This window comes from Ailuropoda melanoleuca, chromosome 15, assembly GCF_002007445.2.
Source record: "Ailuropoda melanoleuca isolate Jingjing chromosome 15, ASM200744v2, whole genome shotgun sequence".
Classification (NCBI taxonomy): domain Eukaryota; kingdom Metazoa; phylum Chordata; class Mammalia; order Carnivora; family Ursidae; genus Ailuropoda; species Ailuropoda melanoleuca.
Window position 1 is genome coordinate 46,450,906 of NC_048232.1, and position 13,869 is coordinate 46,464,774.

Consider the following 13,869-nt stretch of genomic DNA (forward strand, 5'->3'; position numbering starts at 1 on the left):
TTGAACTCATTTAATACAACAGCCCTCTGAGGGGTTGTTGCTGTTACTATTCTGAGTTTATGGATGAGGAAACTGAGGCCCAGAAAGGTTAAGCAACTTGCCTAAGGTCACACAGCTGGTGGTAAGGGACGAAGTCAGAATTTGAACTCGAGTTCGTGTCAGTGATGGGGAGATTAGCGACTATTCTATGTTAAATGTACCATTAAAGAGGAAAACTCAAAACCTATTATGTGTGAAGTTGAATAGATTCTTAGTTTTTCTAATTTACAAATTTTATGTAAGAGTAACATAAAGGAACACCCTTCCTTTAATTTGGTGGCCCTGCTTGCCAGGACCCTCAGTACTGTCTGTGCCTATTACATGGGCTAGAGCTATGAGGTCCCATCTAGTCTTTGGTCCTACCATTCTTTTTTCGAAGCCCACCCTCTCCTTTGATCTTCACAGGGCCAAAGCCTGCCCTATTTATCAAGAGGACGCATCTCCTCTTCCCCTGGGAGAAAGAGGCTAGCTCCTCTCTGTAGGGTAGAAATGCAGACAGGAGGGTGCTGTGTCCGTGTCCTCAGGCAGAAGGACCTATGGGCTGCTGGCCTGAAATCCAGGCCCTGCTATCAGCTCTCAGCGTGACTGGTGACTGTCGGCAAGCCACTTAACCTCTCTGTGTGAGGGATAATGAAATAATGCTTTGATCTTTGCAGAGAGAAAAAAAGCTTTATATAAATATCAAATAGGTCCACTCTTTCTTGGTACCTGTTAAATTCATGAGGAGGCTGATGGGCCTCATAAAATTCCAGCATGGTTACAAGGCCACGTACGTTCCTAGACCTGGACTCCCAAGTTTTCAATCATAAAATTGTGTCTAGTTTTGTGGGGTGCCTAAAAGCAAAAATAACCCCTAAGACTTTTTACAGGGCCTTTTGTCTCAAGAGCCCCAAGCACTCTAACAATAGATAGTCTATGAAAAAAAAAAAGCAGTCTACATTATTTAAAACGTGTGCATTTTGAAACTGAACTTACATCTAAGTGCCTGCTGGAGCTGTTTCTGTTCTTTAAGGCTGTTATCCACAGTGACTTGGGGTATAGCTTTTAGATACATGTAAGCAGATTCAAAGCAGGATTCCCTCCCACCCCCACCCTCCAAGGTCTGCCCTCCTTGCTTGGGGCTCGTCATCTAAAATTAACACCACACCTGAACCACAATTCTCATTCCCTCAGCGCCACGTAGTCAGGGGGAAGCTCATTTCTGTGCCTTCACGTGTGGAAGACTGAGATGACCTGGGAGAATTTTTTTTTTTTCGGGAATATTTGCATTTTTAAATTGCAAGTTCAGAAGAAGAAATTCAAAGTGATTGAATTTTAGGCAAGGAAGAAGTAACCACTGGTGCTATGTCTTCACTGCTGGGCAGAGAGTTACGTCTGTTGACAGGTACGGAAGCCACCACAAAAGAGAAGGAGAAAGGGATCTGACCCCTCCCACACATGTTCTGTTGGGCTGGCATCATTCCACTCATCTTTATGAGGTAGGCAGGACCGTCACCATTTAACAGGTGGCAAATCCATCGTCCAAGGGAGTCAGGTCATTTCCCTGGGGTCACACAGCTAGGAAATAGCAAAACCAAGACCTAGTCCAATGCCCTTATGCTACACCAGAAATTAGGAAAACGGTACTTGGGACGCGCTTGGATTTACCTCTTTATGGAGCCATAGGGTCCCATCATCCCTGCTCCATTTGGTTGAGTTAAAACGACAGTTAAATTGAGCATCTGTTATGTGCCAGGCACCCAAAGACGAACATGGCATGACATCTGCCCTGGAGAAGACAACAAGTTCTTGTATACATGATAAAATATCTTCCAAAAGAGCAACCTTACTGGAGTACGATAGATGTTGCTGTAAGTTTAATTCAATGTAATATGAGGAATAATACATAACTCATTGGGAACTTATGTTTTCCATGTGTTATCTTACTATGTTGTTTAAGAACTCCGTGAGCTAGGAACGCATGTAATTTCCGTTCCGAAGAGGAGAAAACAATACATCTGTGCTGTCCAATACAGTAGAGATGTGGTTATTTAAATTTATTAATTAAAATTAAATTGACTATAAATTTAGTTCCTCAGTCGCCGCATTTCAAGTGTCCGGTAGCCACCCGTGCCAAGTGGCTGCCATACTGGACAGCGCAGATATAGACTATTTCCATCGATGAAAACAGTCCTATTGCACGGAACCCCTCTGAGTCATTTGCCTATGCAGGAATGTGGGAAACGGACTTGGCTCTGTCTTCTGAGTGTAGACTATTCATCATTCTCTTATATTGCATCCTGAATATTTAGTGAAATTCGGGGAGGCAACAGAGAAAGAATTAAAAGTCTCTTATTTATTCCAGAAATAAGAAGTATCTGAGATGACAGGGGAACTAGAGACATAGCGAAGTTTCCCTTGCAGCCTTTTTATGGGACTTGTAAGAACTGGAAACTATGTCTCTCCCTGATCAGGAAAGTTAGTACTTGCTGTTTGCCCTTTTATGGAACCATAAGGTGACTTTGCTAGGAGTTATTCTAGGATTATGTCTTATTTACTTTTAAGCATCAGTTCCTAACATAGTACTTGGTATGTAATAGGCATACAATAAATGCTTCTTGAACGAACTTTCAAAAAAGATAACTATAATATCTTCTGTCAGTCTCAAAAGAATTGTAGTGAAGGAAAGTAACATTGGTGGCCTTCCTTATGATTCCTAGGGGGAAAAAAGTAAAGAAGATTTCCTCCAGGGCGATATCCAAGTGCTCGGCTTCATAGAAAGAGGGCCACATATCTATTTATCTACACGGGCGATAGGGCTAGATGAGGGAGTGATCATAAGGGCTGCCTAAAATTTTATCTGGGCCAGATTTTACAGTTTGCTATTTTAAGTCTAAACCAAAGGAACTCTGTATATATGGCTGCAAGGCAAGTGCTGAAGAAAATTTGCCTCGATACCAACTTAATTCCTGTTATCCTCTCCTTGGTGCGGTGAAAACAAACCAAGTCACCCCCTTTCCAATGCGTCCCGGAGTGTTATCCCAGATTACTTGCACTCACCCACCAAATGTTGTGTGAAAGCTGAAAAAAAACACCCGATTTTGCCTCCCAGCTCATCCTCCTGTTTCTTTTCACCAGCGCGAGCTCCCCACCCCTCCCACTCATCTTGCTTTCCTTCTCTTCATGATTTAGCTACTGTGTTGGCTTCTGTGTCATTTGGAACAAACAAAACCTATAGAAATATGATTTAAAAGACAGATGCACTGATTTGGGATGGGAACCAAATGTTGGATGCTGGCTCACTGCTTCTTAAAGGCTTTAATTTACGGCAGAAATAAAAAGGAGTTGTTCAACCCATAGCGTGAGGAGTCAGCTTTGAAAACTGATAAGAGGAGAAAAATGCCAGACTCATTTTGAATGTGAACTTAACAACCAGGACTCTTATTTCTCAGCAGGAAGATGATCGGGACTTTCTTAGAATGATTTAAGAATTCCCTGGAGGCATGTTGCCCAGGCCCTTTTGTGGGCCCATTTCAGCAGGCTTTAAAATCTTCCTAACAGGGCTTATCAGAGAAGATTCCAATTTAGAGCAGCAAAAGTTTAGAGTCTGATATCAGCTCTAGCTTTTCTTTTTCTTTCTTTTTTTTTTTTTTTTTCAAAAGGAGGCATGATGTTTTACAGTGTTAACAGTTTCGAAAGGTCCTACATTTCCAGTGAACAGAGCGCTTTTGTGAAAAGGCTTCTGAAAGCATTATTCAGGCGAAAATGCATCAAAGGGATGCGAGTTAAAAAGAGAAAAGTTTGCCGATGTGTAGAGATTGGAGGCAGCATGTGCTGACAGGTGCAATTATAGCCAAATAATTGAATCTTTTAAGAGAGATCTGGTGTGATAAGGCAATAGTTGTGGGCTCACCTCAGAAACCTGTTCATAATTAGATACTCAGGGGTCCCAGCTGTGGATGACACAACCGACGGAGGGATCGTGAACTACTTTATATGCGGGACATAATAACCGTTGCACTTTGTAAAATAGGGTGAAACCGCATGATTTCAGCCCAAGAGAACCTGACTGATACAAAGGTTGGAGAGAAGACTCAGCCTTTTCCCTTCAGATTCCCAATAGTCTGGAACTTCTTTCAGTCTCCATGTCGTAGTCAACCCCAGCTTCTAAATCCTTCGGTGTCAGAGAAACTAAAGAAACTTTTCGAAGTTAAGTAATTGCTTTTGTGAGTAACATTAAACATCTTTCTTTGCTGTTTGGTTGAAGGGTTTCCAGGCACTTCAGTTCCCTTTGTCTATACCCTATGTCTAAACCAAAGACACTGGGATAGGGTTTATTTCTGAGAACATTGCACCAGTCATAAAAGATGATAACCTTGTTTCTGGTCTTGAAATAAAGGTGCTTAAAGCCTTGGCTCAATGAGAAGTGGGCTTCCTGTCCATACTGCACACACACTTGCTCAGGAGTCTGAGTGGCAGTTCTTTCTCAGAGTCTCTGCGGGGACACGGAACTGAGAGGAGGACACAAACTAGTGAGAAACAACGCTATCATTTCTACTTACAACAGGGCGAAGGGCATCCCTCACGTTCCATCAGTAATTCTGTTAGACATCTTGCTTCATGCTTTCGTTCTTCTTCTTTTTTTTTTTTTTTTTAGATGTACCTATTTATTTTAGAGAACATGAGCAGGAGTTGGGGAAGGGGCAGAGAGAGAGAGAGAATCTCAAGCAGACTCCCTGCTGAGCATGGAGCTGGGTGTGGGGCTTGATCTCACAACCCTGAGATCAAGATGTGAACCGAAATCGAGTCGGACGCTTAACTGACCATGCAGGTACCCCCCAGACTTTCATTCCTAATGAAACAGTAAATTCTGCTGTAGTGTATGATTTCATTCTTTCAGATTTATTTCTTTTATCCTCTTCTACAAATAGTTGCTTACCTTGTCATTGGAATGCTATTAAACATTCCTAGGTTGGCTGTGAGTTATCGGTTTCAGATAATGGCACCTTAACTTAAAATCTAGGTGATAGCTCCTTTTTTATTACAGAGAATTGACTCCTTAATGTCTTTGGATCTTAGTATTTTCCTTCTTTTTTCCTTTTTAGCTGCCAACTTTTCACTCCCTTCTTCGCGTATGTTTTTGAATTCTATTATACCTAGGTAGATAGAAGACTGTCTTCTGCAGCAGCCTTCTTCAAGGGTGTAACAAGCTCAAACGTAAATCCAGTATTGCGCCCCAAACGCACTGCCATGGTAGCAGTGACCTGTCTCGTTCTCACATGACGAAGCACTTAGCACCCTGCCTGGCTCATAGCAAGCATTCGATATGTGTTGGTCACAATACTTGTTATTTTAGTCTCGCTTACCTATTTTATTTACGCCACCTTCCGTATTTCCCCAAAGTTTGATATTTGGTCTAATTTTGGAATTATTGTTGTCATATTTTCCGCCTGGATAGGTAAGGGGGCTTTAGTATTCACATTATAGGCCACAATGGAGGTGTTCAGCTTTATCCATCATGGGCCGCTTGACCCTGATCCCAGCATCAATGCAGGCTGCATGGCCTTTTAAGAAACCAGTCACAGGAGTGCATCGATGGGGTCTGCTCCCAGCAAAGAAGTATTAGACGCTTTAACTGAATCAAATACATGCGAGGAGTAATTAGCTCTCTAGTAAGCTTTCTTTCACCACCTTCCATTATTTCCTATTATTCTGATGTAATTTCAGGGGAATTAAATTTGGGCAGCTCAAAGGTACAAAATCACATTCGGCTTTCGTTTCAATTCCTTGCTGCTGGAAGCCGCTAGGAGAGCTCCTAGCATCATCTGTTATGACAGTGGGTCTCCACCTTGGCTGTCTTATTAGCACCCTCGGAGCTCTTGAGACGATACAGAAGCTCTGATCTATCCCGAGGAGTTGGATTGAATAGGTTTTATGTAGGATCCTGTCACTGATATTTTTAAAAAGACTCCTCAGGTAATTTAGAGGATTGAGGGCCACTGAGTGGCAGGAAAAGAGACTTGCAACGTACTGACTACATTTCACTTGTGCTAACCAGCTTGGTTAAACTCTCTCCCTACCTATAATGTAAGCTGTGCCCTCTGACCTACCCCTTCTCATTTACTCCACATCTGCTAGTTAAAACAACAGAACAGGAAAAGCACAGCTTTAAGTTGGAGGAATTTGATTTCACATCTTATCTGTCTCTTATTAAGAGTGTGACCTTGGAAAGATGCTTAAATTTACTGAATGATAGTTTCCCCACCTATCAAATGGGAATAATAAGACTTCTTTGTAAGGAAAGAATATGATACGACATGAGAACATTTAGTACAGTACCCAGCGCATAACAGAAGCTCAGAATATGTCAGCTTGCTTTCTTTTTCCCCCTTCTGTCTTTAATGTCTTTATAGATAAAATGAAGGACTCAGATAATATTTACATTCTCCTTATGCCCTAAAATCCAATGAGTCTAATTCTCTGCCTTGAGTAATATGATTGGAGAGTAACAACCATGTATTCTTTTCCACACATTCAGTCATGTGTAAAAAAGAAAGCTATTGGCACACGGTTGACAGGGAATAAACTGGGAATTTCTTTTAGTATCCTGTCTCCACATGCTCATTTGGCTGCTCATTCAACCTGATGTACCTATGAAGTGCTGGCCCAGACTGGGGATGTGGTTTGAGTTGTGGGAACAAGATTTTTTGATTGAGTGGCGCCATCTGTTTTATGCAGGCATCCATTTTGTGCCTTTGACCACCATCGACTTGCTTCAACCACATAACCACCCGATGTACTTTATACTTTTAATAATAGTGACAGCACCTGGCATTTATATTCTAGCATCTATTTGAAGTGATACACTCGAGAGGAGCCCAGGTGAAATCAGGAAACATCTTTCAAATACTACCTGCTAATTACTTTTTGCCAAGAAAATAAAATATTGCAGCTTCTTGATCCATTCCCAGAGAATCATAGGGGAATTCGTTCCAATATAGCTTGGTATCAGGGAACACTTTGTGATTCATGACAATGACTCAGGAAGGCATCTGCCTTGCTTCCCTGTGACACCTACCTGCCTTTGCCTGATCATTGGCTCCAAATGGAAGCTCAGGCAAATGAGAGCAGATGTAAGCTTCTGTTATTTCCTAGTCCAGGCTAACCAAAGCAGAGGACCGGGAAGGTTTTCCACTGTGGAGGCTCAAGGGATTTGCTTGTGTTATGGGCAGATAACTCATTGATGGGGAAAGCTACTTTGATGATGACAATATGATTGTCTTCTGTTTCCTGGTGTCTGCAACGTGTAACATAACCAGCAGTGCAACTTAAGGGTTAAAAGCAACAGCTTAGAAGTCACCATAAGCTGGATTCAAATTTTGGCTTTATCACCATAGCAAACTTTTTCTGTAAAGGGCCTGCTAGTAAATATTTTAGGCTCCGCAGGCCATATGGTCTTAGTCACAACTACTCAACTCTGCAGTTCTAGTTAAAAAGAGCCATAGACAATACATAAACGAATGGGCTATGGCTGTGTTCCGATTAACTTTACTTATAAACAGGTAGTGGGCCAGATTTGTCCTGCGACTGTGGATTGCCTACCACTGCTCTATAGGATTTTGTATTAGTAAGTTACTTTAATGCTCTAAGTTTCTCTTGAGGATTAAAAGGGATAGTGTATGTATCCATGTGGCTGGCATATGCTAAGCACTTGAAAATAGTTGTTGCTGTCATTTACTACAAATATTGGATAGCATATAATTGAAGAGGCCATGAATTGTAAGGTGCATCTGGATTTCAGAGATGTTAAAGGGTGATTAAAACAAAGTCTTAGACTTGATGAAATTTGGTCACGGTGATTATACTACCAAGGTCATATTTAGGATATTAAGTCTTGTTCTACCAGTGATAGTTTAAAGCCTTTGGTATAATATTTTTTTACGATGTTTTTCTTGTCAGAGACACATGTCATGAACTCCTGGGACATGTTCCACTACTTGCGGACCCTAAGTTTGCTCAGTTTTCGCAAGAAATAGGCCTGGCATCTCTGGGAGCATCAGATGAAGATGTTCAGAAACTAGCCACCGTGAGTTCATTTTCAATTTAAAACACTGTTCTATTTATGTCCGTTGTAAGGTAAAGCAAACTTTAGAGTTATTGACTATGCCCTGGAGACGGCATGGTGACTTCGCTGTTTCCCATGTTCTGTTCCTTTGAAGCACAATGTGTTCTTAGCTTATTAACTATCAGAATATTTGCATTTTATCCTTCTTGTTCAAGGAGCGGCTAGATAGTAAATTTTTTTTTAGGATCTTATTTATTTGTCAGAGAGAGTGAGAGAGCGAGTGCGTGCACAAGCAGGGGGAGCTCTAGGCAAAGGGAGAAGCAGGCTCCCTGCTGAGCAAGGAGCCCAATGGGGGACTTGATCCTAGGACCCTGGGATCATGACCTGAGCCGAAGGCAAAGGCTTAACTGACTGAGCCACCTAGATGTCCCTAGATAATAAATATTTTAGGCTTGCAGGTTATAAGGTCTCTGTCACAACTACTCAGTTCAGTCACCATGGGGCAAAAGCAGCCATGGACAACATGGAAATGGATGAGTGTGGCTGTGTTCCAATAAAACTTTATTTATCAAAGCCGGCAGTGGGCCAGATTTGGCTTGTGTGCTGAAATTCGTTGACTTATGTTGTAGTTCAGTGTTTATTTCCTAGAGACATTAGGAATAGTAATATATGCATTTATGGAAAGGTAGGGGGTGAGCTTGATATTATTTCTGATTAGTCAGTAGGGGTGTGGTCAGACATAATCTGAGTCAGCAAGAAGAAGCTGAAGCCAAGCAATTATTGTAAGTACAAAACCAGAAGATTTGATAGCTACTGTGTTCTCAACAAGGTTTTTCTCAAAACAAGCAATATGAGAGGAAAAGTGTCATGTTGGTGGCTTCCTTTAAGATGCTCAAAGCCAAATCTAGCAAACTCATCGTCCTTACCTTAACCCCATTTCAAAGAGCCCAGGGTGAGAAAGAGCAGCTTTATCCAACTCATTGACAGGGCCAGTCCATTTGCCTAAATGAACAAAGCTTCTAGAATCTTAAGTTGTGTGTATTTGACGCAGATACTCATTGATGGCATATTAGGCATGCAGGGATATTCTTCTCTCCCACCAAGAAATAAGTGTTCTCCTAGATTTCTTTCTTTCTTTTTTTATTTTTAAAGATTTTAGTTATTTATATGAGAGACAGCCCACGAGTGGGGGGAGGGGGAAAGAGAGGGGGAGAGGGAGGGGNTTTTTTTTTAAGATTTTATTTATTTATTTGACAGAGAGAGAGACTGCCAGCAAGAGAGGGAACACAAGCAGGGGGAGTGGGAGAGGAAAAAGCAGACTCGCAGCAGAGGAGCCTGATGCGGGGCTCGATCCCAGAACGCCAGGATCACGCCCTGAGCCGAAGGCAGACGCTTAATGACGCTTAATGACTGAGCCACCCAGGCGCCCCCAAAGTCAGACGCTTAACCAACTGAGCGACCCAGGCGCCCCTGTTCTCCTAGATTTCTTATGACACATAAGCCCTTTCAGTTTATCTTTTGTTTCCTAGTTTTCACAAGGATATAAGAAATGAGAAATATTTTTCTAATGTAAGAGAAAGAGCAGTGCAAAGGCCAGGCTGTTAGCGTCGGCTTAGCGATGAGTAGTTAGCAGGGTTCGTGGGGGCTCCAGGGGGCTTGGGAGAGCCGGCAGCAGACGGCAGGTCCTCAGTTCTCACTTATAGCTGCCAGACTGGCGTGCAGGCCTTTCTGTGGCCAGATCTCCACATTTTTGAGAGAGACTGGAAATCTAGATTTCTAAATGAATTTAAATGATTTTTAAATTTTGGCTCATAAAAAACATGATGAGCTGAGGAAAATATATTTGTAGACTGAATCAGGATCTTGACTTCCAATTTGCAAGCTCTGCCCGAGGGCTTGTGTCTCATGTACATGGCTATCTATTACTGCATAACAAATCACTGCAAAACTTAGGCACTGGAAACAGCGAACATTTATTATCTCATGGTTTCTGTGTTTGGGAATTTGAAAGCAACTTAGCTGAGTAGTTCTGGCTCAGGGACTCATCCTGTGGTTACTGTCAAGATGTGGGCAGGGGGCGCCTGGGTGGCTCAGTCGGTTAAGCGTCTGCCTCTGGCTCAGGTCATGATCCCAGGGTCCTTTGATTGGATCCACATCGGGCTCCTTGCTCAGCAGGGAGCCTGCTTCTCCCCTGCCTGCTGCTGCCCCTGCTTGTGCTTGCTTTCTCCCTGTCTCTCACTGTGTGTCAAATAAATAAATAAATAAATAAATAAATAAATAAATAAAATCTTAAAAAAAAAAAAAGATGTGGTCTGGGTCTGCAGTTGTCTGAAGATTTAGGAATCTTCTGCCAAGACGGTTCACTCATGTGGCTATTGGCAAATCACTTCCTCTAGAGCAAGTAATGAGGGGATTGGGCAGGGAGGAGAAAGAGAGAGATCAAGGGGAGGAGGTGGTAATGACTTTTGTGACTTGATCACATGTTGTTGATGTCAGCCATATTGTGTTCATTAGAAGGGACTCATTCCAGCCCATACTCAAGGGGAGGGAAATTAGTCTCCACCTTTTGAAGAAAGGCGTGTCAGAGTATTTGTGTATTTGTAGGCATATTTTAAAACCAGCACACCATTGAGTTCTGTTATTTAATTCTCAAACCTTAGCTCTGATTCAATCTCCACATTTTAGAACTTTTTCCATGCCTTGAAAATTTCCCTTGAATAATTAAGTCCATCATTCAAGCTAACATTCATCAAGAATATAACAGGGCCTCACATTTGGGGAATTTATAGGCTCTTTCACAGGAGAGAACGTTTGTGTGGAATCTTGAAAGATGACAAAGTCAGCCAAGTTGAAAAGGGAGGACAAAGGACTGGAGGGACAGTTTCAGCCAGGATAAGACATCTCTCCGGCTTGGGGGTCCAGAAGTGAATGCCTGCTCATCGCTTTACAGGACCATGCTGAAAACGAGGATAGCCTTTTGTATTAGTTTTATATCACTACCGTTAACAAATTACGGATGACTTTAACTTGTGTTAAAACAACACCAATTTGTTATCTTACGGTTTCATAAGCTTAGAAGTCTGACACAGAGGCACAATTAGGGTGTGAGCAGGGCTGTGTTCCTCTCTGGCGGCCCCTGGGAGAATCTGTTTCTTTGCTTTTCCCAGCATCTAGAGGCTGCCTGCATTCCTTGGCTCATGGCCCTTTTCCTCTGTCTTCAAAGCCACAATGTTGCATTTCTCTGATCTTCCTTCCATCTCTCTTCGTTGGCTATAGCTGGGAAAGGTTTTTTGCTTTTAAGGACTTATGTGATTAGATCGCCCCCCCCGAATAATTTACAATTATCTCCCCATTTCAAGATCCATTTTCTTAACTATATCTGGAAAGAGAATATATTCCAGGGAAGAGGGCAGAACATCTTTGGGGGGGGCATTATTTTTTTTTCTATTCTTACATTTGCAAGAGAGAACAAACACTTGTACCTTGAAACCTGTTCTACTAGGGCCAGTAAACTGTAGTATGAGTAAGTTTTCTTTTGGAACTTATATTCCTTAGCATGGTTCTAATGCCTTTCTCTATGGACTGCCCTAGCTACAACAGCCAGAAATACTTCCATCTGTTAAAGATCATTAGGTCATTAATCATGTCTCTCTCTTTCTCTCTCATTTTTTTCATTGCTTTTTCCTGGACTATATCTGCACCTCTGCAAACACCAATCAACAGTCTTTAAATGGGTAAAGAGTCCTAGATACCGTGAGGTAGGAATAGGAAAAAGACAAAAAGGTAGTACTTGAATCAAGGAGCTCATGACCTTGTACACAAAAATACGGAAAACCCAGAATCAGCATCAGCTTTTTTTTTAAGATTTAATTGATTAATTAATTAGTTTAGCGAGCACAAGCAGGGGGAGGGGCAGAGGCAGAGGGGGAGAGAGAGAATCTCAAGCAGATTCTGGGTTAAGCATGGAGCCCGACGTGGGGCTCAATTCTGTGATCCTGAGATCATGACCTGAGGCAAAACCGAGAGTCAGATGCTCAAGCAACTGAGCCAACCAGGCGCTCCCAGCTTTTAGTAGGAGAGATACGTAGAAGTGGACTTAAGGTGAATCTTCCGAATGTGTTTGAGTTCTGAGTTCAGTGGTGGAGACTGGGATTCAGAATTGGGAGCAGGGGCCAGCAGACAGGTTCATTTGTATGTAAGAAGTAACTGGTGACAAGGTAAGGAGAATCAAGTGTCCCCTAAGAGAGCCAACCGTTCTGGACTCTTGCAGTAGCTTTCACAGTTAAAACAAGCAAACAACAACCAACCAACCAAACAAACCCAAGTGAGTACAAACTTGCAAAAGACCTTAACACAAAAGATTTTGAATCTCTTCTAAATGCAGTGGAGAGTTTTGCCTGATCCACTCATTCCTCTTTTCCGCATGTTGTCTGAGCAGCCCTGACACCAACCCCCTTTGCTTTCCCACCTCTCACAAGCCTTGCAGCTCCAGTTCCTCCAGTTCCTTCCAGTTTTATAGACTGCCCATTTACTCTGAAAAGTGGTTCGCAGACCGAAGAGAAATCTGGAAAGCTTTTTCTGTGTGATGTGGGGAGTATGGAGGAAAGACTCCCAGTGCAAGGAGGCCAGGGAGATTTTCCCTGAAACCCTACTAAAACTTCTCTTGACTTCTGAAACCACATCCCTTCTCTCAGTGAAAAAGAAAGTGAACGGAAAACTACTGGAAGGTGGTTTTGAAAGAAAACACAGATTCTGGCCAGTAAACCCTGGAATAAATAACCTATTGGATAACTGCATATTAATGACCCTCAAGCCATGTACTGTAGCTAGAAGCCCAATTTAATGACTCAGGTATAAAGGCTAAGAGATTAAGGGCTAACTAAGGCCTCACTGGGAGGTGTGAAAGGTCCAGTGGTGGGGGGATAGTGGTGGTTGGTGAGGCCTCGTAGCTGTCCCGATGAGAAATGGAGGTGTTATTAGCTATTTCCTCAAAATTGTTCCCATTAAGTCCCCTGAAGAAGTACTGGAGTAAAATGAGAGATGAAATGTACCAAAGGAGAAAAATCCATAGAGAGGACAAATGGAAAACCACAGAAATCACTATTTATGCAGCACAATGAGACAGGCCATATTATTCTTTTCCTCTGGGTGAGATTTATATTATTAATGACTCTGTTTATGTAGTGCCTGCTTTTCCTTGTTTAGTGAATTTAAGCACTTAGGAAACAGAGAGTCACGCCTGTGAAGGCAGACACTTAAGAACTTTCTGTGATGTGCTGTCCACAAGTCCATCCAAGGAAGAAAGCAACGTCCACTAGGACAAATTGGCCCCACTAAACTCTGTTTTGTCCAGAGCCGCTTTTGGACTCCTGGGTCTGATTTCAGAGGGACCAGGCTACAGCCTATAGCTAAAGTGCCTCTTCTTGCCGCATTTCTGCATGGTATTTATTTTGACATTTCAGTAATGCTCAGTGTTGAGAATGAAGCTATCTCTGCTGTTTATGTGGGCCATGGTTTCTATGCTCGGAGAACCATTTCAATGAAACTCTTTTGTATCTGAAGAAATTGATGATGACGCTTCATAAATGTATTTCAAATGCATTGTTAGACGTGTAAATAATGTGCCCTCTGGTGGATAATGACTAAGTCCACTGGCTTTAGCAGCTGCACTCTTTTCATACTCGTCATAGTGGTCCAGGGTCTGCACATGATAGATATGCAAAAATATTCCCAATAAGGGCCGCTTTGAGTGTGCTGTGATTCTGAGACGAGCCACTTCCCACCGC

At 42.3% G+C, this 13,869-nt stretch overlaps 1 protein-coding gene across 1 annotated transcript in view; it reads left to right on the forward strand.

Moving 5' to 3' along the window:
• Positions 1 to 13,869, forward strand: part of TPH2 (tryptophan hydroxylase 2) — a 105,177-nt gene that overhangs the window by 58,441 nt on the left and 32,867 nt on the right. Inside the window, exon 9 of the mRNA XM_019795719.2 lies at positions 7,978 to 8,104. Within this exon, the coding sequence (XP_019651278.2) occupies positions 7,978 to 8,104 (127 nt within the window). The remainder of the gene's footprint in view (positions 1 to 7,977; positions 8,105 to 13,869) is intronic.